The sequence below is a fragment of the Furipterus horrens genome, unplaced genomic scaffold (assembly GCF_987537825.1).
Source record: "Furipterus horrens unplaced genomic scaffold, mFurHor1.1.pri manual_scaffold_3, whole genome shotgun sequence".
NCBI classification, from domain to species: Eukaryota; Metazoa; Chordata; class Mammalia; order Chiroptera; family Furipteridae; genus Furipterus; species Furipterus horrens.
In genome coordinates this window covers 151,182,718-151,204,973 of record NW_028327173.1, presented here as the reverse complement: position 1 = coordinate 151,204,973, position 22,256 = coordinate 151,182,718, and the positions used below count along the sequence as shown (strand labels likewise).

Below are 22,256 nucleotides of genomic sequence, written 5' to 3'. Positions count from 1 at the left end.
AGTTCTAATGAATTAATGTAAAGAAGACACTCATACAACCTTTTGAAACTCTTTCTTAAGGCTGTAATATTATTAGTATTATATATAACATTAGGTAATAAGAAATATATTAAACATTTTAAATCAGAATATCTCAGTCTTTGCACTGTTAACATTTGGGGCCAGAGAATTCTTTGTTGTGGGGCTGACCTATGCATTGCACAATGTTTAGCAGTAATCCTGGCCTTTACCCAGCAGATGTCAGTAGCTCCCCCGATTTGTGACAACTAATAATGTCTCAAAACATTGCCAAATGTCCCCTGGGAAGCAAAATTGACCTACTTCCCCCTGAAAAACCACAGTTTTAAAGGATTTCCTGTAAACAGAAAGCAAATATGGCCCTAAAGCAGAAAACAAAAACAAAGTAAGGGCCTTTAAGAAATGGACGTTCCTTTCAAATTTGCATACAAGAAATACTTTCTGTTTACTATGTAATGTTAAGGAATTTGCACTGTGACAACCAGAAAAAAATGTATTACTATTAAATATTCTTGCAACTTTCATTTGTACCTTTAGTACCATAAACCTAGCTCATCCACAGAACTCCAAGAAAATACAGTTCTCCACCATAATACACATTAAATACAAAATCACATTTATAGCAGACTGCACCATGTAATTTTTAAGACGGCAACTAGAAGAGTTGCAAGATTTTTCTTTTATATAGTAATATTTATTATTTTACATATAAACTCAGAGCCCAGAAAGAATTTCCTATTTGGTTTAGCCAAATAATGGAAAGACAAATTCTGATTTTCATTATTGATATACAGTAAACCAAAATGAAATCTTTACATTTACTGTTAAAGATCTTGGTAAGTTAGTTGTAGAGTGAAAATTTTTGAGTACATAAATAGTTTTACCATAAAAAAAATCTGCCAAGATCAAGACTGTATTGAAAATGGACCAGCCTCAGGCACACACAGGACTGGTGTAGAATTCACAGCAGTTGGCAAGTGCTGTGGCACTGAACTCTTTGTTTTCCCATGGACCGGAAAAAGAAGGAGTATTGGTGCCATTCAGAGAAGTACTGAAATGAAAAGCCAAGAGGTACAGTCGTCAGATAAAAATAAAATGCAACAAGAAGTATCAATAAGTTCTACCAAGCAACTAAAGAAGGAAAACAAAAATAAAGACATGTAAATGGATCCAATCACAATGACCAATTAAACAGAACAAAATTAAATGTATTTTCTCATCTGTGCCCAAAACAATACCTCCATACTCGCCTTTCTCTAGTTCCACCCCTCCACCCAATATTAGTCAACCACCATTCCACTCTGTTTCTATGAGTTTGACATTTAAATTTTTTTTCAATTCTACATATAAGTGATATCATGCAGTTTTTGTCTTTGTCAGTCTTATTTCACTTTGCTTAATGTTGTTGCAAATACCAGGATATTCTTCTTTTATAAGGATAAATTATATATATCACATTTTCTTTATCCATTCATCTGAGAGTAGACTCATAGGTTGTTTGCATTCCATGGCAACTGTGAATAGTGCTGCAATGAACATGGGAGTACAGGTAGTGATTTCATTTCCTTTGGATATATACCCAGAAGTGGGATTGCTGGGTCATGTGGTAGTTCTATTTTTAATTTCTTCAGGAACCTCTATACTATTTTGCATAGTGTCTGTACTATTTTACATTCCCACCAACTGTGGATAAGGATCTTTCTCCACATCCTTGCCAGTATTTATCTCTTGTCTTTTTGATAATAGCCATCCTGACAGGTGTAAGGTGATATATAATTATGATTTTGATTTGCACTTGCCTGCTAATTAGTGATGTTAAGCACATTTTCATATACCTATTGACTATTTGAATTTCTTTGGAAAAGTTTCTATTCAGTTCCTCTGCCCATTTTTTAAACTGGATTATTTTTTAATTTTTAATTTTATATTTTTGCTACTTAATTGTATAAGGTCTATAAGTTCTTTGTATAGTTTGGATATTAACCCTTTATTGGATATGTGGTGTGCAAATATTTTCTTCTTTTTAAGTATATGTTACTGATTATACTATTACAGTTGTCCCAATTTTCCCTCTTTGCCCCCCTCTGCCTGGTACCCCCCCTTCCCTCCAGCAATCTCCCCACCTTAGTTCATGTCCATGGGTTGTGCATGTAAGTTCTTTGGCTTCTCCATTTCCTATGCTACTCTTAACATGCCTCTGTCTATTCTGTGCCTACCAATTATGCTTCAAATCTTTGTACCTCCCCCCCATCCTTCCTTCCTCCTTCCAGCTGATAACCCTCCAAATGATCTCCATACCTATGATTCTGTTCCTGTTCTAGTTGTTTGCTTAGTTTGTTCTTGTTTTTGCTTTTTAGATTCAGTTGTTGATAGTTGTGAGCTTGTTGTCATTTTAATGTTCATAGTTTTGATCTTCTTCTTTTTCTTAAGTTAAGTCCCTTTGACATTTCATATAATAATGGCTTGATGATAATAAAATCCTTTAGCTTTACCTTGTCTGGAAAGCACTTCATCTGCCCTTCCATTCTAAATGTTAGTTTTGCTGGATAGAGTAATCTAGGTTGTAGGTCTTTGCTTTTCATCACCTTGAATACTTCTTGCCAGTCCCTTCTCGTATGCAAAGTTTCTTATGAGAAATCAGCTGAAAGTCTTACGGGAACTCCATTGTAGGTAGCTCTGCTTTTCTCTTGCTGTTTTTAAGATTCTCTGTTTATCTTTAACCTTTGACATTTTAATTATAATGTGCCTTGGTGTGGTCCTCTTTGGGTCCAACTTGTTTGAGACTCTGTGCTTCCTGGATTTGTATGTCTATTTCCTTCACCAAATTTGGAAAGTTTTCTTTCATTATCTCTTCAAATAAGTTTTTAATTTCTTGCTCTTCCTCTTCTCCTTCTGGCATCCCTATGATTCAGATGTTGGGACTTTTGGAGATGTCCCAGAGTCTTCTTATTCTCTTCTCAAGTCTTACATTCAAGTCTTTAATCCATTTTGAGTTGAGTTTTGTGTATGGTATAAGACAGAGATCCAACCAATTTTATTCTCTTGCATGTGGATATAGAGTTCCCCCATCATTATTTATTGAAGAGACTATCTTTTCCCTATTGTATAACCTTGGCTCCTTAATTGAAAACTAATTGCCCATTTATCCATGGGTTTATTTATGGGCTGTCTTCTGTTCCATTGATGTATGTGTTTGTTTTTATGCCAATATGATACTGTTTTGATCACTATAGATTTGTAATATAGCTTGAAATCAGAAAGTATGATGCCTCCAGCTTTGTTTCTTCTTTCTCAAGATTACTTTGGCTATTCAGGGTCTTTTGTGGTTCCATATAAATTTTAGGATTGTTTTTTCTATTTCAATGGAAAATGCCATTGGGATTTTGGTATTGATTGTATTGACTCTGTAGATTGCATTGGGTAGCAAGGGCCTTTTAATAATATTAATTCTTATAATCCATGAACATGAGACATCTTTCCATTTATTTGTCTCCAATTTCTTTCATCAATGTTTTACACTTTTCAGTATACAAATCTTTCATCTCCTTGGTTAATTTTTTTCCTGTTTTATTTTTTGATGATATTGTAAATGGGATCATTTACTTCATTTCTCTTTCCAATAGTTCATTGTTAATGTATAGAAACACGACTGATTTTGTATATTGATTTTGTACCTTGCAACTTACTGAATTTTTAAATTAGTTCTAGCAGTTTTTTGGTGAAGTCGTCAGGGTTTTTATATGTAAGATCATCTGCAGAGACAGTTTTGGGTTTTTTTTTTTTCTGATTTGTGTGCCTGTTATGTCTTTGGCCCTTGAAAAACTTGGGTTTGAACTGCCTAGGTCAATTGAGTTTCAGTCAATTGAAAAAAATTTATGTGTAAGTGGACCCAAACAATTCACATCATGTTATCTGAGTCAACTGTGGTTTCTTATGACTCTTAGTATTTCTGTGTTCAGTTGTAATATCTTTTTTTTTTTTCATTTCTGGTTTTATTTGAGTCTTCTCTCTTTCTCTTATTTTATCTAAAGGTTTGTTTTCTTAAAAAAGTGAAAAATAAAAATAAAATAAAATAAAATAAACAGTTCCTAGTTTCATAGATTTTTTTCTGTTGTCTTTTTTCTCTCTACTTTATTGACTTCTGCTCTGGTCATTATTATGTCCTGCTTCCTACTAACTTCAAGCTTAGTTTTTTCTAGTTCCTTGAGGTGTTAAATTGGGTTGTTTATTTGAGATCATTTTTTTCTTAATGTAGGTGTTGATCACTGTAACCTGCCTAATAGAACAGCTTTTGCTGAATATCATAAGTTTTAGTATGTTGTGTTTCCAGTTTTTCATTTATCTCAAGATCTTTTTTCAAGATTTTCTCTAGTTTTATTGAGATATAATTGGCATATCGTCGGCGGCGGCAGCCGTCCGTCTCGAGAGACGATGATGTAGCTTCTTAAGAGTCTATCTGCACCGCCAAGAATGGCTGTGCGGTCCGACTCGGGAGTGACACGGTATCTGTCTCCTCCTGTGTTGAATCGACATCTTACGATGACGCTGGAGTGTCCTCTCCAGTGAAGCTGAAGCTACAGAGCCTGGGCAGGGTGATATGGAGGGTCTGCTGTTGCCCATGCAGCAGACCCCCCCTCTCTTCGCAGCTGAAGGATCCAAGGGAAAGACGGAGTCAATACAGCTTGGCTTCAGGTGCGCCGCAGGAGTTGCCGGTGTTGACTACAACGTCAAACCACCTTAGGGACTCCGGCTCCGGATTTTCTGTCGGGGTTTACTCCCTTAGCCTTTCCCCTGAAGAGGTATGCCGCAAGGCAGCGGAGGTTTTTTGGAGTCAGAGTTTGCTTCTCTGGCATATAACATTGTATAAAATGTCATAATGATTTGATATGTCTCTATTATGAAGTGATTACCAAAGTAAGTTTAGCTAACATCCATCACCTCATGTAGTTACAATGTTTTTCTTTGTCAAGATATTTTTAAATTTCTCTTTTGATTTATTTTTAGATTCATTGTTTAGGAGCATGTTGTTTAATCTCCACAGATTGTGAATTCACCAGTTTTTTTCTTGTAATTGATTTCTAGTTCATACCATTGTGGTTGGAAAAGATGCTTGATATGGTTTCAATCTTTGTAAATTATTGACTTACTTTGTTGCCTAACATATGATCTATCAGATCATTTTCATGTGTACTTGAGAAGAATATGTATTCTGGTGTTGGGTGGATTGTTCTGTAAGTGTACAGTAGGTCTATCTGGTATAACAGGTAATTTAAATCCAATGTTTCCTTATTGATTTTCTTTCTATATGATCTATGTATTATTAAAGGGGATTATTAAAGTCTCCTACTATTATTATACTGCTATCTATTTCTTATAAGGCTGGTCTAGTGATGATGAATTCCTTCAGCTTTTGATTTTCTGGAAAACACTGTATTTCCACATCTGAAAGGCAACTCTGTCCAGTGAAGTATTCTTGGTTGGCATTCTTTTCTTTTGAATATATCATCCCACTCACTTCCGAACTGCAAGGTTTCTGCTGAAAAATCTGCTGATATTCTTATGGGGGTTCCCTTGTACATGACAAGTTAATTTTCTCATGCTGCTTTTAAGATTCACTTGTTTTCAACTTTTGATAATTTAATTATGTATATCTGTGTAGGTCTCATTAGTGTCCCAAAAGGGAGGTTTGCTGACTAGCACCTAAATGCAGGGTGATTAAAGGCTGCATCCTCAGGTACCAGCTGGGAAAATATGCAGTCAAATTCCTTTTAGGGAGAAACTGGGAAATAGGCATTTTTGCCTGCTCCCTCTGTGCTGAACCTGGGTGTATAGCTACTGGGGGATGCTTCTGTGCTTGTTTAAAAACTGTATCTTTGTTTGCTATCTTTCTTGTTGGTTTTCTGAATGCAAGCCCAGATTACTATCAGAGCTAGGTGCTTTGGGGCTTTTCTCTTTGGTAGCAGCCAACAAGCAGCAACTTGCTTTTATTGTTGGAATGAGCTAGAGGGATAAAGTGGGTTCCAAGGAGGATCACAATCATCCCCTAGATAAATGCCACTTAGAAGCTGGACCCTCAGGCAGTGGCTTGTAAAGTGCAGTCAGTCTCCTTCCAGGAAAGACTAGGAGAGGGATGTTTTTGCCTTTTTCCTCTGCACTGGGCCCTGGTGGGGGCCTGGGGGGGGGAGGTAGCCATGGAGAGTGCTTTTTCACTCACACCCATTAACAACAGCTTCTTTTTATCTGCTACAGTCCTGTGGGACTCATGAATGCAAGCCACATTGGCTATCAGAGCTGGTGATCTCGGGGCTTGTCCCTTGGGCATCACCACGAAAACTGTGGCACCAGACATGTGTACAAGCTCTTTCCAGAGAAATGCTGATGACCTGGTTTTATCATTGAACTGAACCTGAGGGAGAAGGTGGGGGAATTGCCCATAGGCTTCTTTTGGCTCGGGAGCAGCAGGTGGATTGTAGTCAACACTTAGATGCGTGATAATTAGAAGTCAGAAGCCTGGGCAGCAATTTGGAAAGTATGCTGTCAAACCCTTTCCTGAGAAAGACTGGCAGAAAGCAATTTGCCTGTTCCTGCTGCTCTGAGCCTTGCAAGATAGTTACAGCCAGTGTCTACTGCCTGTTAAGTACTGCTCTTTGTTTGCTACAGTTCTGTGAGACTCCAGAATCGAAGCCCCATATGCTTTCACAGATAGGTGTTTGGGAACCCTGTCCCTCAGGTGGCAGCCATAAAAGTTGGTACCCATTCCGGTCAAGATGGTGACATAGGGAAACATGGCTCACCTCCTTGCACAACCACATCAAATTACAACTAAACTATAGAACAAACATCATTCAGAACTGTCAGAAATCAAGCTAAATGAAAGTCCCATAATGACCGAATTAAAGAAGAAACCACATTAAGACTGGTAGGAGGGGAGGAGACATGAAATGGGCTGGTTCCCACACCCAGGTGTGGTAGATAAAAATCAGAAGGGGTATGTCAGGAATGAGGGGTCCCAGCCCCACACCAGGCCCCCAGCCCATGCTTCCAGTGCCAGGAAGATAAGTCTCCATAAATTCTGGCTGTAAAAAAGTGGGATTGAGGCTGTGAAAGGCAGAAACTTCTGGAAATCCAGGCAGTTCCTCTTAAAGAGCCTGCACTGCAGACTTATTTGGACTCACTTCCTCTGAGCTCCAGTTTGAGGGCATAAGATTGAAAGGCATCAGAACATGCCCTCGCTGTTGTGGCTTAGTGGTTTGAGTGCTGGCCTGTGAACCAAAAAGTCACTAGTTCAATTCAGGTTCAGAGTACATGCCTGGGTTGCAGGCTGGGTCCCTGGTTGGGGACATGTGAGAGGAAACTGATTGAAGTTTCTCTCAAACTTGGTGCTTCTCTCTCTTTCTCCCTCCCTCCTTCCCTCTCTCAAAAATAATAAATTTAAAAGATCTTCTAAAAAAGGAAGAAAGAAGACTTCCAGCCAAGATGGAGGCATAGAGAGACATGCTGCATCTCCCTCCACAACTAAGAAGGAATACAACTACCTCAAAACTAGAAACAACCAGAAGTTCTAAAAAATCAAACTGCATGGAAGTCTAACAAAAAATATATATAAAGAAGAAATATTCATCCAGACGGGTAGGAGTTGTGGAGCTGGGCAGAGGGGACATGGTGTGGCAGCAGCAGCAGGCTGGTGGAAAGCGCAGTCACTCATTTAAAAAAGTCAGGAAAGACACCTGGAGAGCATTCCCAGCTCCTGGCCAGATCGCACAGCTCAAGGTCCCAGTGCCAGGGAAAATCAAGCCTCATTGCTTCTGACTGTGCAAACCAGTGGTGGTTGGGGAGGAGGAAGAAACTGCCCTTCTCTCAGCAGAGTCCGCTTGTTTAAAGGGCCCCCGTGGTCCTAGAACATCCGCAGACCCACCCACTCTGGGAACAATGGCCAGGACAATAGTTAGAGAGATGCCAGTCCCATAGGAAAGTGGGAGAAGTGCCTGGAAAGGGGGTGAGTGCTGAGCAAGCAGCATTGTTCCCTCTCAGACCCCTCCCCCACATACAGTGCCACATGTGGTGAAATGGGTCACCCTGTACTGACCAATACCTAAGGCTCTGCCCCTTACTATGCAAGAGGTGCAACAGCTCTGCCTAAGACACAGAGGCAAACAAACACAGGAGCCTGTGAAGTTGAGGAGACAGAAAACTATGGCCCAAAATGGGGAATGGATCAAGGTTCCAGTGGGAGAGCTAAATGATGAGGAGATAGCCAACCTAACAAACAAGGAGATAGCCAATCTAACAGATGCAGAGTTCAAAAACCGGTGATAAAGATACTCACAGACTTGACAGATATCTTTAAGTATGACAAACGCATAAGAGAAGAAGTGAAAGCTATCCTAAATGAAACAAAGGAAATTGCACACAAAACGAGTGATGAAGGGAAGGAAACTGGGGTTCAAATCAATGATTTGGAACATACGAAAGGAAAAAACAGTCAACCAGTACAGAATAAGGAAAAAAGAATTGAAAATAATGAGGAGAGGCTTAGGAACCTCTGGAACAACTTTAAACGTGCCAACATCCAAATCATAGGGGTGCCAGAAGGAGAAGAGGAAGAGCAAGAAATTGAAAGCTTATGTGAGAAAATAATGAAGGAAAACTCCCCAAATTTGACAAAGGAAATAGACATAGAAGTCAAGGAAGCACAGAGAGTCCCAAACAAGCTAGACCCAAAAAGGACCACACCAAGACACATCATCATTAAAATGTGAAAGGTTAAAGATAAAGAGAGAATCTTAAAACCAGCAAGAGAAATGCAGAGAGCTACAAACAAAGGGGTGCCTGTAAGACTTTCAGTTGATTTCTCAAAAGACATTTTGCAGGCAAGAAGGGACTGGCAAGCTGTATTCAAGGTGATGAAAAGCAAGGACTTACAACCAAGATTAGTCTATCCAGCAAAGCTAACATTTAGAATGGAAGGGCAGATAAAGTGCTTCCCAGACAAAGTAAAGCTAAAAGAGTTCACCATCACCAAACTATTATTAAATGAAATGTGAAAGGGACTTACTTAAGAAAAAGAAGGTCAAAATTATGAACAGTAAAATTACAACAAACTCACAACTATCAATAACTGAATCTAAAAAATAAAAACAAAATCCAACTAAGCAAACCAGAATAGGAACAGAATCATAGGTATGGGGATCATTTGGAGGGTTATCAGCTGGGATGGGGAAGGGGGAGGAATGGGGAAATGGTGCAGGGATTAAGAAGCATAATTGGTTGGTACAAAATAGACATAGGGAAGTTATGAATAATATAGGGAAGGGTGAAGCCAAAGAACTTACTTATATACACAATCCATGGATGTGAACTAAGGGGGGTGGGATTGCTGGAGGGAAGGCGGGTACTGGGAAGAGGGGAGCTAAGGGGAAAAAACCATTGGAACTACTGTTACAAGATAATCAATAAAATATACTTAAAAAAAAAGCAAATAAGTGGTGAAGAGAATATGGGGAAAAAAGGAACCCTCACACATTGCTGGTGAGAATGTAAATAGGTACAGCCACCATGGACAAAAGTGTGGTGATTGTTGGGAGGTGGGATAGGTTAAGGAGACTAAATGGTAATGGGGAAAAAATACAATAAAGATTAAATTTAAAAAATTTTAAAAAGGAAGAAAGGCATAAGAGATATATGGGGAAGAACTAAATTGTCTATCATAAGGGCAAAAGCTGGGGGCACATTTTTCCTCGACAGAAGTTCTGACAGAAGCCATTGTTCTTTTTGTGATTCCTCCCCCAACACAGCCACAGAGCCAGCAAATGGGTACCATATATGAGCCTCCATCAACCTGGCTATCACTGTTTGCCCCACCCGAGATTCCTTGAGGCCCGGCCTCACCCAACTTTCAGGCCCATCCAAGCTGTTTCCAGTGGCTTTTCCATACAAATGGCTTGTCTTGGCCCATGCTTCAGATTTTCTTAAATTCTCTCAAACAAGCAGCATCTGGCTTCAGCATGCCCTGTACCTCTCATTAAGTGACCCCCGGGTCAGCACTAGTGTCAGCTGAACTTAGTTTGCAGTTTGGCCCCTCCTGGGCATCTCCAAGTCCAGCAAAAGTAAAAGCCATCTTCAGTTTTCTTTGTAGCTCATGGTGGGTGGCCCCAGGCAGAACACAGGCAGTGTCTGACCTTGGCCTGCACCTCCCAGAGTCCCCAGAACCAGCACAACCATGAACAGCTTCAGACCATGTTGAAGCACCACCCAAACACCAACACAAGTGGGGCACTCAAGAGGTGAACTCAGCAGTCGCCAAAGCCCTGCTTAAATAAGTACTGGTCCATGAAGTGGGCCCCTGCACAGATGATTCTCCAGTTCTTGCAGCCAATAGCCTGGTGGTAAATTCCTCCAATTGATGTGCCAACAGCAATAAAGGCTCAACTACAACATGAAGGTGTACACAGCCCACACAAGGACTGGCAGGAGTTGCACCAGCTCTGGTAAACAGGGAGGCTGTGCCACTGGACTCTACAGGACACCTACTACATAAGGCCCCTCTACAAAGCTCAGAAGACTTGCAGCTCTACCTAATACATAGAAACAAACACAGGGGTTGGGGGGGAGATGACAAAATGAAGATACAAATAAACATGTCTCAATTGAAAAAAAAGAACAAAACTCTAGAAAAAGATCGAAACAAAATGGAGACAAGCAATCTACTAAATGCTGTGCTCAAAACATTGGTTATAAAAATGCTCAATGAACTTCAAGGAAGAGTAGATGAACTTAGTGAAACTTCAACAAAGAGATAGAAAATATGAAAATGGAACTAGAAAATGTAAAAAGAATCACTCAGAAATGAGGAGTCCATTAACTGAATTAAAGAATGCATTACAAGGGATCAATAGTGGAGTAGATGAAGCAGAGGATCAAATCAGAGTTTTGGAAGATAATGAAGCAGACACACCCAATTAGAACAGTAAAAAGAAAAAAGAATCCAAGAAAATGAGGATAGCATAAAAAACTTCTGGGGCAACTTCAAGTGTATCAATATTTGCATCATGGGGATGCCAGAAGAAGTGAGAGAGCAAGGAATTGAACACCTACATGAAAAAATAATGACAGAAAACTTCCCTAACCTGGTGAAGGAAATAGACATACTAGTTCAGGAAGCACTGAGTCCCAAACAAAATGAACCCAAAAAAGATTCACACCAAGAAGCAACATAATTAAAATGCCAGTGGTTAAAGACAAAGAGAGAATCTTAAAAGCAGCAAGAGAAAAGCAGTTAGTTACTTACAAGGGAGCTCCCATAAGAAGTCAGCTGATTCTTCAACAGAAATTACACAGGCCAGAAAGGATTGGTGGGAAATATTCAAAGAGATGAAAAGCAAGAACCTGCAACCAAGATTACTCTACCCAGAAAAGCTATTATTTAGAATGGAAGGGAAGATAAAGTGCTTCCCAGACAAGGTAAAGCTAAAGGAGTTCATCACCACCAAACAAGTATTATATGAGATGTTAAAGGGTCTTCTTTAAGAAGAAAAAATATTAAAATATGAATAATGAAATGGCAATAAATATATACTTACCAACAGTTGAATCTAAACCAAAATAAACAAGCAGAACAGAAACAGACTCTTAGATACAAAAAAACATTTTGACAGTTGCCAGATCGGAGGGAGGTTGGGGTGATGGGTGAAAAAGTTGAGGGGATTAAGAAATACAAGTTGGTAGTTACAGAATAGCCACAGGGATGTAAAATATAGCATAGGGAATACAGACAATATTATAATTGTATAGTGTCAGATGGGTGCAAGATTTATCAGGATGATCTCTTAGTAAATTATACAATGTCTAATCACTGGGTTGTACACCTGAAAATAATATAACTTTGTATGGCAACTGTAATAGAGAAATTAAAGTAAAAAAAAAAAAAAAAAGAACTCATAGAAAACTAAGACTCAAATGGAGCACCTGATAAAGTGATTCTATTTCACCATACAGTTCTACTGCTCTATGGATCAACTTCCTAATGGCATACATTTCATCATACAGGACTACTATAGGAGCTCCGCAGTTCTAGAACATACACAAACCCACCCACTTTGGGAACCATCACCAGGACAACAGATAGAGGGGTGCCAGTCGCTTACGAGAAGCAGGTGAAGTGACTGGAAAAGGGGAGAGTGCTGAGCAAGCAGCATTGTTCCCTCTCTGACCACTCCCCCATATACAGCCCCATACAGCAGTGAACCAGGTCTCCCAGCAGTGATGAATACCTAAGGCTCTGCCCTTTATGACATAACAGGTATGACAGCTTTACCTAATACACAGAGGCAAACACAGGAAGCTATCAAGACGAGGAGATATAAAAGTATGGCCCAAAAGAAGAAGCAGATCGAGGCTCCACAAGGAGAACTAAGCAAGGAGGAGACAGCCACCCTAACAGACACAGAGTTCAAAACACTGGTGATAATGATGCTCACAGAAATCATTGAGTACAGCAAATGTATAAGGGAAGAAGTAAAAGCTATACTAAGTGAAATAAAGAAAAATCCACACAAAATCAATAGTGAAGGGAAGGAAGCCGGGGTTCAAATCAATGGCTTGGAATATACAAAATAAATAAATAGTCAACCAGTACAGAATGAAGAAACAAGAATTAAAAAAAAAAAATGAGGAGAACCTCTAGGACAACTTTAAACATACCAACATCTGAATCATAGTGGTGCCAGAAGGAGAAAAGGAAGAGCAAGAAGTTGAAAACTTATTTTTAAAAAAATGAAGGAAAACTTCCCAAATTTGGTGAAGGAAATAGACATACAAGTCCAGGAAGCACAGAGTCCCAAACAAGCTAGACGCAAAGAGGACCACACCAAGAGACATCATGATTAATATGCTAAAATTTAAAGATAAAGAGAGAATCTTAAAAGCAGTAAGAGTAAAGAAGAGATTTACCTACAACAGGGTTCCTGTAAGACTATCAGCTGATTTCTGAAAAGAAACCGAAGGCAAGAAGGGACTGACAAGAAGTATTCCAAGTGACAAAAAGCAAGGACCTACAACCAAGATTACTCTATCCAGCAAAGCTATCATTTAGAATGGAAGGGCAAATAAAGTGCTTCCCAGACAAGGTAAAGCTAAAGGAGTTCATCATTACCAAGCCATTATTATATGAAATGTTAAAGGGACACATTTAAGAAAAAAATGAGCAAAACTGTGAACATTAAAATGACAAAAACTCACAACTATCAACAAATGTATCTAAAAATAAAACAAAAACAAACTAAGCAAACAACTAGAACAGGAACAGAACCATAGATATGGAGATCCTATGGAGGGTTATCAGTGTGGAAGGGGAAGAATTAGGTAAAAGGTACAGGGATTTGAAGCAAAATAGACTGGAGGATGTTAAGAATAGTAAAGTAAATGGAGAAGCCAAAGAACTTACATGCATGACCCATGGACATGAACTAAGGTGAGGGGGTTGTTGCAGGGAAGGGAGGTACTGGGAAGACTGGAGCAAATGGGAAATAAATTGGGACAACTGTAATAGCATAATCAAAAATAAATACTTAACACACACACACAGGTGCACCAAAAAAAAAAAAAAAAAAAAAAAAAACAGTATGTTTTGGAATATTTTAAATTATTCCCTTTATGCCTTCACCCAGCTGGAAGCACAAGGGAAGGGGAAAAGGAACCATTTTGAACCTGGTTTATCTCCTGCATGTAAAACTCACAAAAGTGTGGGGTATCCCCTATGACTTGCCCTTCTCCCAAGCCCTTAACATTCAGATTTATCCTCACTATGCCTCCAGCAATTACTTTTTCAGGTTTTTCTTCCACTGCATAGATTTCTCCAGTGCTTCCCACTCATGAGTCTCTGCTCCAGTAACCATGACTCCCTGTTAACCTATCTGCCCAGTACTGGGGGCAGTGGTTTGTGCTGTGTCCTCACCTCTCATATGAGTCTAAGAATTATTGCTTATTCAGATTGTTTATTTTTTTAACTTGTTAGAATGGAGTGGTGACTTCCATGCTTCTTACATGAGAACTGGAAAACTACTCATATAATGTCCTAAAAATTGGCAAACAGATACATTTTTACACTACCTGAATGCATTATGATTTTATTAATTCAACTTTATCCTCTTTCAGTCATCCTTTCTGTCTGAAGAAGGCCATAATTTTTTAGCCACTTAGGAACATTGCCAAGTCTTCACCTACAGTATTCCAGTCACAATAAATACAGTAACTTCTTGTCAGGGAAACCACATGTCCTTTCTTCTTCCCCTGCCCTTCCACTTCTCAGTATCCCACAAAACAGGTAAAGTCTGTCACTTGTCCATACTGGAGAGAGTAAATACTAAAGGTAAGAGAAAAGAACATAAATCTAGACCACCACAAATACCCATCTTCCTTTTAAATGCTCTATTCAGCTCTCACATAATTGCTCTCAGACCTTATTTCTCCCTATTCTCAGAAGATTCCTGAGTGGAGGATAGCATATAAGAGGAGGGAGCTGGGATCCTGGTGCTCACTCACCTCTGAAAGAGCCCTCTGCAGCACACATAGGTCTCATAGGTTCTATTGGTGAAACTTGTGTTTAGAAAGGAGACACAGTCAGTTTCAGCTCCCCTGGGAACATAGAGGATTCCTAGATAAAGGAGACAGAGATACTAAGGAGAAGATTTACGTGCATTCCTGAAGGCTCTTAATAATTTGGGTGTAAACTGGAGAACATTGTAGATTGGGTGCCTTTTCTATTCATCCATGAGATGGACTGTTAAACCAATATTCTGAGAGAGATCTTGTCCGGATCTAGGTATGTGATTTCTACCAAGAGACTAGGCTGAGGTACTTACCTGCCACACAAGCACTGATAAGGGATACGCAGGCTCCTGTGAAGAGGGCACTGAGCACAACCTTGGACAAGTCACTCTTCCGGTGGGGTACCATTGATGCTGTAGACAACAAAACAAAATAACTTGATCTCTTTCTTGCCAGTCAATCCAGGATTTCCCATGAGCCCCAACTGAATAATGCAGAAGAGCAAATGGAGGTGAATAGGTTTTTTTTTCTTTTTTTCTTTTTTTTTTTTTTACCACTAATAACCAGAGGTTTGCCAGCAATACCCTAAGAAGTGTGTATACTACATTAATCCTGAGGGTTCACTAACTCAGACATTCCCCAGGTCAAGGAATGTTTGACCCTAACTTCAGTGGTTCCAAGAACATTCCCAAGACATATCTGGGTCAAGGAAAACTCCAGTTTGCTCCAGACAGGCACACATGCCTGGGTGTTCACTAGTTGAGATCTGCACTCATAAGCTGGGACCAGAATTAGAGGGACTGTTTTGAACCAGAGGGATAAGGAGGGCAACATTCACCTAAGCCTTAGTCACATCCCGCTGCTAGGTGGCAATCTCACAGGCAGACAGTAATAGGGCATCAGATTAGAACAATACAAACAGATATTTAACAACAGGGAAAATTAAGCCAACAGGAAATGTTTCACCTTTAAATTGTTTAATCAAAAATAAAATAAAATAAATTGTTCAATCAGCTACCAAATAAATCAGCTGAATGATTCTACTACAGAATAGGAGTAACATAATAAATGGATGCACTGAGCTATATTTCTTCTTATACTGTATTTCTAACTTGGATCTTCCAAACTCCTGGAATCTGCTAGTCATTTGCCCTTCCCCTGCCCTCAAGGACAGCTCCACTTTCTTCATGTATTTTCATCCAATCATCACCCACAGTCAGCAATATCTTCAGCAATCTAAATGTATCTGTGTCTGCTTCAAGTACTCACTTCTCCCACACCCGGTGAGTTGTAGCTTTTAGTCCAACACTGGACACCACTTGTTCTTACTATATTTCTGCCTTATGTGTCTGATGATTTTATCTATCTTTTGGTTCCTCGTGCAACTTCTATGAAGACTACTAGTGAGCAGCCTAATTTCAGAAAGTACCTTCGCTACTGTATAAAAAACAAAATATCTTTACTTATATATGCATTATGCCCATTTAATGGCCAAGGAAAAATAATATTATAATCTTCCTCAAAGGAAAAATAAAAATAAAATAGGTTTTTGGGCCTCCAATCAAAAGGAAAAAAAGTAACAGAAATTGAGATTGTAAACCCAGCCTGGGCTCCATGCATATCCAGGTAGCATGGTTGCATGAACTCCAAATTATCTGCACCTGAGAGGGCTCATTTCACTTCAGCTTCTCTGTCTTGTCTCAACTTGTACTGAAGCACCAGGACTGCCTACTACAGAAGCTAGAATTGGCTGGCTTATTGGGTAGCTGGAAAATAAATTAACTCACTCAAGCCCCCCAGTGTGATTCCTATGGAACTAAGATTGGCAAATCCACAGAGTGAAAATGTTGTAATGATTTCAGCTCTCACCTAGAAAAAATAAATAAATAAGTAAATAAACTCAGTTGCATATGTGCAGTTATATAATCATGACAGATCATAGAACCTCCAATTTTGTCCACACTACCCTATGGCACATGAAAAAGATGCTCAGAAAATAATCATTTTCTGAGTTATTACAGGAATAATGATATGAAAACCACTATTGGCCTCTTTGCCCAACACTCTTCTTGTTGAAGTCCATGAATAAGGAGAAGGTCTAGCAATGAGGATGATTGAGAAGGAAGAGATAGAGGAATAAAGCAAAGGAGATCAACTTAAAGCAATTTAAACTTATAAATGAAGAAGGGGACCTTAGACCATCAAAAACAGTGTCCACCCTGGACTTCCCCAACTGTAAATACACAACAATTACATTATAGATAGAAGTTGGGTCGGAGTGCAGGGGAGGAATAGCACACACAGACCTAAGGGCAGCTGGGGTACTGGAGATAAGCATACTGTTACACTTGCTTTGTGGTTAGGCCTGGGACACTAGAAAGGTGTGAAACAAACTTTTGTGTAACATTTCCTCTCTGACCATAGATGATTTATGCTTTTCTGGATTGTCACCTACAGAAATCCACTGTTTCTCGCCCTCAATCCACTCTTCCATTCCAGAGAGACGCTTGTTCTTGTATTGAGATAGTTGCTGGTAGGCCAAAAACTCATTTGTGAAGAACTTGATCCCCACCATCTCAGCCACCATTGGACAATCTGCCCACTCTACACCCATCATGAAAACCATGGGCCTTAGGATGTAGGAGCAAATCACCTAGGTGAAAAGAAAGAGATACCCCAGAAAAAGAACAAACAAATAATGCAGGTCAGGACACAAGGCTTTCTCTGAAGCCTTAACTCAGTCTCTTCCACTCTTCTATCCACACTCTCTTTTAGCTCACTCTGGGTCAGGAGGGCATGCACAGTTCAAGGACTATTTCACTATACCCTAGAGGGATGGCCCAACAAATGTAGTTTTTTACCTGGAAAGTGAGCCCTTGTATGTCTACCAATTCCCCTAGCCAGGTGAGGGCAGCATTGATGAAGGCCAGCACAGCCAAAAAGGCAATCAGGTTGGCTACTACATTAGCAGCAAGGCTTATGGCATCTGTGGCTCCATTGCTGGCAGCTTCCAGGACATTCTTCTCTTTCCTGTGGTTGTTGGACACAGAATATGGTGTCTGGATTAATCTCAGCCTCTCACAAAAGAAAAATCCCACTTTCCTTGTGTGCAGGAGTGCAGGAGAAGTGTGTTAAGCCAGCTTGAGAGGTGATGGGGTTCTTTAGTGACCCTTTTGGTAGAAATTACACTGAAGCACTATCAGATTTAATCAGAGGATACTAGTATGCAGAAGATAGAGGCAGGTGGAGGGTGAAACACACAAAATCAACACAATTGCCTAGAAGCAGATGTAGACAGGAGGGGATTTGGATCAGATTTTTCCTTCTCAGGAGACTTGAAGCCTCTGCCACCACAACACTGCTCTTGACTCTGAACCTGATCTCACCGTCTATGCAATTATACGCCTCATTGGACTCACCCTCGGGGTAATTTTACACCCTCCTTATTCTTGAACTTGGATTCCTCCACTTCTGGATATACCAGCTTTGACAAGGCGAGAGCAGAAGGGGCAGCCATCACAGATGCAGAAATCAAGGATGACGCTTCAATCTGTAAGGCCAGACTTAGGAATTGGCATCTGCAGAACTCAAATGTGGGCTCACCCAGGAGTCATCAGACTATGCCCTACCCCAAAGGATATGAAGACTCCCAACACAGTGCCTGAGATGGTAGCAAACCCTCCAGTCATCACTGCATGGATTTCAGAGAGTGTCATGTCTGCAAGGTAAGGACGAATGAGCAGAGGTGCCTCTGTCTGTGAACAAGGAGAAGCGAGTCAGATTCAAGAGGTGAGACTTCCTACCCCAAAGTGCCCACCCTGGTCCCAGTGACACATCCCTCTAATGTGAGTGCCCTTCCAGCACAGAGCTCTGCTTTTAGGCCCTTCTAGTGTCCGCCTCACTCTCTCTGTCACCTAATCATAGCCCTGCTGGCATTGTTCTCATCTGTTTTCATACATGTTTGTTTCATTTATTTATATTTTAAAATTCTATGGAAGGGAAATGGTATATATTTTTTGGTGTGTTCTCCATGTCTAAAATCATACAACATAATTCTTCACTTAACTTTGATAGGTTCTGCAACTTCAAGCAAAACAATGTAAAATGAAACCAGTTTTACCATAAATTAATTGATATAAACAAGAGCTAAGTTCCTGTGACATCCCATCAACTTTACAACAAAACAAAGTTAAATGAAATACTTTTTGTCCAGACATTATTCAAGGACCTGCTGTACTTAATGAATGACCATATGAAGTACCGAGTACTTCCTGAGTACATACTAGTTGCTTTAAAAATACTCATTAAATTAATTGCAAATAGATTATTAAAGCCCAATGTTAAAAGAATCAAAAGAAATAATGTTTGTGAAAATTTGATGAAATTATGAAGACCTAAATCTGTATTTAGCATCAACCTAAGATAATGTTATTTGTCACTTAATGAGTAAGAACTACATGCCTAGTCCTGTACTAGGGGTATTAATATAAATAAGGCACAGTTTCTACTCTTAGGAGCTTATAGTCTAGCATTAAAAACTAAGATGATTATGGATGATTTCAGTAAAATGTGGAGTACTATGGTGGAAGTATGAAGAAGTACTCTGAAAACATTTCAGAAACAGTTCATCAGACTAGGGCATTGAGAGAGAAAGAACTCAATACTAATTTCTTGTCAGTTTGACAAGCCACTGTCCCTAACATTGAACTAATCAGTCAATAGCACATACTGAGCATCTATTCCATATAAATGTATTAAACAATGTATTATAGGGAACAGCCTTGGTATTAGCACTGAGCAAGGCAAGCTGTTAGTTCCTTAGAGACTCTGGAAAACAAGGATCATGGAAGAAACCAGAACCATAGAGCAAATATCCTTCATAGACACTGAAGGCAGATAAGATTTGGACCAGGATATTTCCCTAAATTCCTGTGTTAAGTAATTGGATTGGCCCTGGCCAGGTAGCTCAGTTGGTTAAAGCATCATTCTGATACACCAAGGATGTGGGTTCAGTCCCCAGTCAGGACACATACAAGTATCAACCAATGAGTGCATAAATAAGTGGAATAACAAATCCCAATCTCTCTATCACTCTCCCTCTCTCTCTATCTCTTTCTCTCTCTCTCTCTCTCTCTGTCTCAGATCAACTTTAAAAATTGAAGAAAAAAAGTTGGATTCGTGGTTAAGAATGTCCATACTAGGTAGGCCTAGGTAAATATTCTTACCCATGAAGGGTAAAAGCAATGAACTGAGTTTCCTTTGAACTTCTGAGTTTTCTTTCATCACTGATTGGCTGCCCATACAGTTCATTTATTTGACTTTTCAGAAGGAAAACATATTTTCTCAATCTGTTTCTCAACACTATTTGTTCTTCAGGAAAAAAAAAACAGATAGCTTCAGGGAACTTACCATACCCACAAAGATGTTTCCTGCCACAGACAGAGTCTCTGTGGCTGTGGTGCCTATGGTGATTTGCAAAAACCAGGCGATCTAAAGGGATACAAAACCTAAACCATTAACATTAGCAGGAATCATGAGGAGTATCTGGCAAACCCCCCAACCCCATGCCCTTCTCCATTTTACTGGTAAGGAAACTAAGGCCTAGAGAAGTGGAGTGACAAGCCCAAGACCACAGAGCAAGCGACAGAGCCTGGATTAGAACTCAGGACTCTTGGCTTCCAGAATTTGTAGATTAAAAGTCAGTATGAAATGGCAGTCCAGCCCATTTTCTCTTCTTGCTCTGCCCTTCAGCCAGCCTAGAGCCTGGGCCTGAGCACCTGATATCAGGCATGCTTGAAAGTTTGCCTTTTTGCATTGGTTCTAACATCTAGATCCTACATAGGAGCATTTTTCCAAATTAAGTGTCATTTTCATGCTTCTTTACAGATCACAAGATGAAGGCTCACCTCCTGATTGGTGCAGGAGAATGACTCACCTTCTGAACTACCCACTGTACAAGGCCCAGATAGTAGAGAATGGACATCACGCATCCAAAGAAAATGATGATCGGTAAGGCCTGTAATGACAATGACAGGCAACTAATGAGATATTATAGTAGTCCTCTTATCCATGGTTTCACTTTCTGTGGTTTCAGTTACAGTAAACCACAGTTAGAAAATATGTAATAGAACATGGCAGAAGTAAACGATTCATAGGTTTTAAATTGTGCACCACTAATAACTAGCATAATGGAATCTTGTGCTGTCCTGCTCTGTCCTGCCTAGAACATGAACAATCCCTTTGTTTAGTCTATACCCTACCCACCAGCCCATTAGTCACTTAGTAGCCACTTAGGGTATCAGGAAGACCATCATAGTATCTCAGTGTTTGTGTTCAAGTGACTCTTATTTTACTTAATGGTCCCAAAGCATGAGAGTAGTGGTGTTGACAATTTGAATATGCCAGAGAGAACCTGTAAAGTGCTTCCTTTAACAGAGAAAGTGAGCATTCTCAACTTGATAAGAAAAGGAAAAAATTGTATGCTGAGGTTTCTCATATCTAAGATAAGAATGAATCTTCCATCTGAGAAATTGCCTAATTTATAAATTAAACTTTATCAAATGAATATATGTATATCAAAAAAACATAGTATGCGTATATAGGATTCGGTACTACCTGTTGTTTCAGGCACCCACTGGGGGTCTTGGAATGTATCCCTTGCAGGTAAGGGAGGACAGCTGTATGAATGTGTGCCATAAATAGACTGCACTTCAGTCTCTAAGTTAAGCTCTCAGCTTTCCAAGAGCAGCTCATACAGTGTAGATACTCAGTGGATATTTTAACACAAGCTATTTTAAGGATAAATTTTAATAGTATTACATATCTATTATCTCATTAGTATTAAGCCACCAGGAGATGTTTTTCTGAGCCTTTCTCCCCAATTCCTATTTTATTTCTATTTCAGTATGGAAATGATGAAAGGGTGAGAGATTGTTGCTGTTCCTTCTACTGATGGGATCAAATCCTCTTCCTGGGCTCAAATTGGTGTATGGACTGGCTGATCTCTTGGATATACATTTTCATCCTCTGCTTTATACCTCTCCCCACACTGACCCTCATTCCTGCCTACAAAACAGATATGACCTGAAAAGCAAAGACATCCTTGACCAGCATATCCCCAAAGACAAAACTGGAGCCAGCCACAGTGTAGTTCAGGAAAATCTGAAAGAAAAGAGAGAGAGAGAGAGAGTAAACAAGAGTGAAGCCAAGGAGGATACAGAGGAATAATGTGCTCAGTCTCAGGCATGGCCTCCCTTTGACAACCTAGGGGTGGGCCATATCCCCAAGAACTGCTCACTGAATGACAGAGGACTCAGCAGTTCAGTTCTCTTTATTTATATGAATAGTGATATCCCAGTATACTCTTTCCTTTTCCACCAGATCTGCCACCATCATCATTAAGACATAGTCCAATCTCTGCATGCTTCCCCCAACTCTCCTTCCTCTAAGGTTCTAAAAGAGCAGAGCCCTCACATTCAACTTCTCATACCTGAATCTGGTTTCCCAGCCATTGAAATGCATTAAATCCGGGATCAGTTCTGATGACCAAGATTCCAAAGACAAACTGAAGACCCAGGCCCCAAAGCACTGCCCTCCAGGACACCTGGGACCAATAAGAACATTATTCCAATGTGAGTTCTAAACCCTACTTGTCCATTACCTGGTTGGAGTTTTAAACATGGATACATGCACTC

The 22,256-nt window shown here is 39.7% G+C and overlaps 1 protein-coding gene across 2 annotated transcripts in view; it reads right to left on the bottom strand.

Moving 5' to 3' along the window:
• Window positions 1-707: 707 nt before the first annotated feature.
• SLC28A2 (solute carrier family 28 member 2) overlaps window positions 708-22,256 on the bottom strand; it is a 39,666-nt gene continuing 18,117 nt past the window's right edge. Inside the window, exons 7-18 of one of the 2 annotated variants that reach the window (XM_090270553.1) lie at window positions 22,052-22,165; window positions 21,646-21,723; window positions 20,498-20,578; window positions 19,972-20,052; window positions 18,192-18,317; window positions 17,982-18,112; window positions 17,424-17,592; window positions 17,018-17,215; window positions 16,350-16,431; window positions 14,877-14,975; window positions 14,557-14,668; window positions 708-1,069 (exon numbers count right to left, since the gene is read on the bottom strand). In XM_090270553.1, the coding sequence (XP_090126679.1) occupies window positions 952-1,069; window positions 14,557-14,668; window positions 14,877-14,975; window positions 16,350-16,431; window positions 17,018-17,215; window positions 17,424-17,592; window positions 17,982-18,112; window positions 18,192-18,317; window positions 19,972-20,052; window positions 20,498-20,578; window positions 21,646-21,723; window positions 22,052-22,165 (1,389 nt within the window). In that variant the 3' untranslated portion in view covers window positions 708-951. Of the gene's footprint in view, window positions 1,070-14,556; window positions 14,669-14,876; window positions 14,976-16,349; window positions 16,432-17,017; window positions 17,216-17,423; window positions 17,593-17,981; window positions 18,113-18,191; window positions 18,318-19,971; window positions 20,053-20,497; window positions 20,579-21,645; window positions 21,724-22,051; window positions 22,166-22,256 lie in introns of those variants that run through there. The other variant, XM_090270552.1, reaches the window with a different exon arrangement.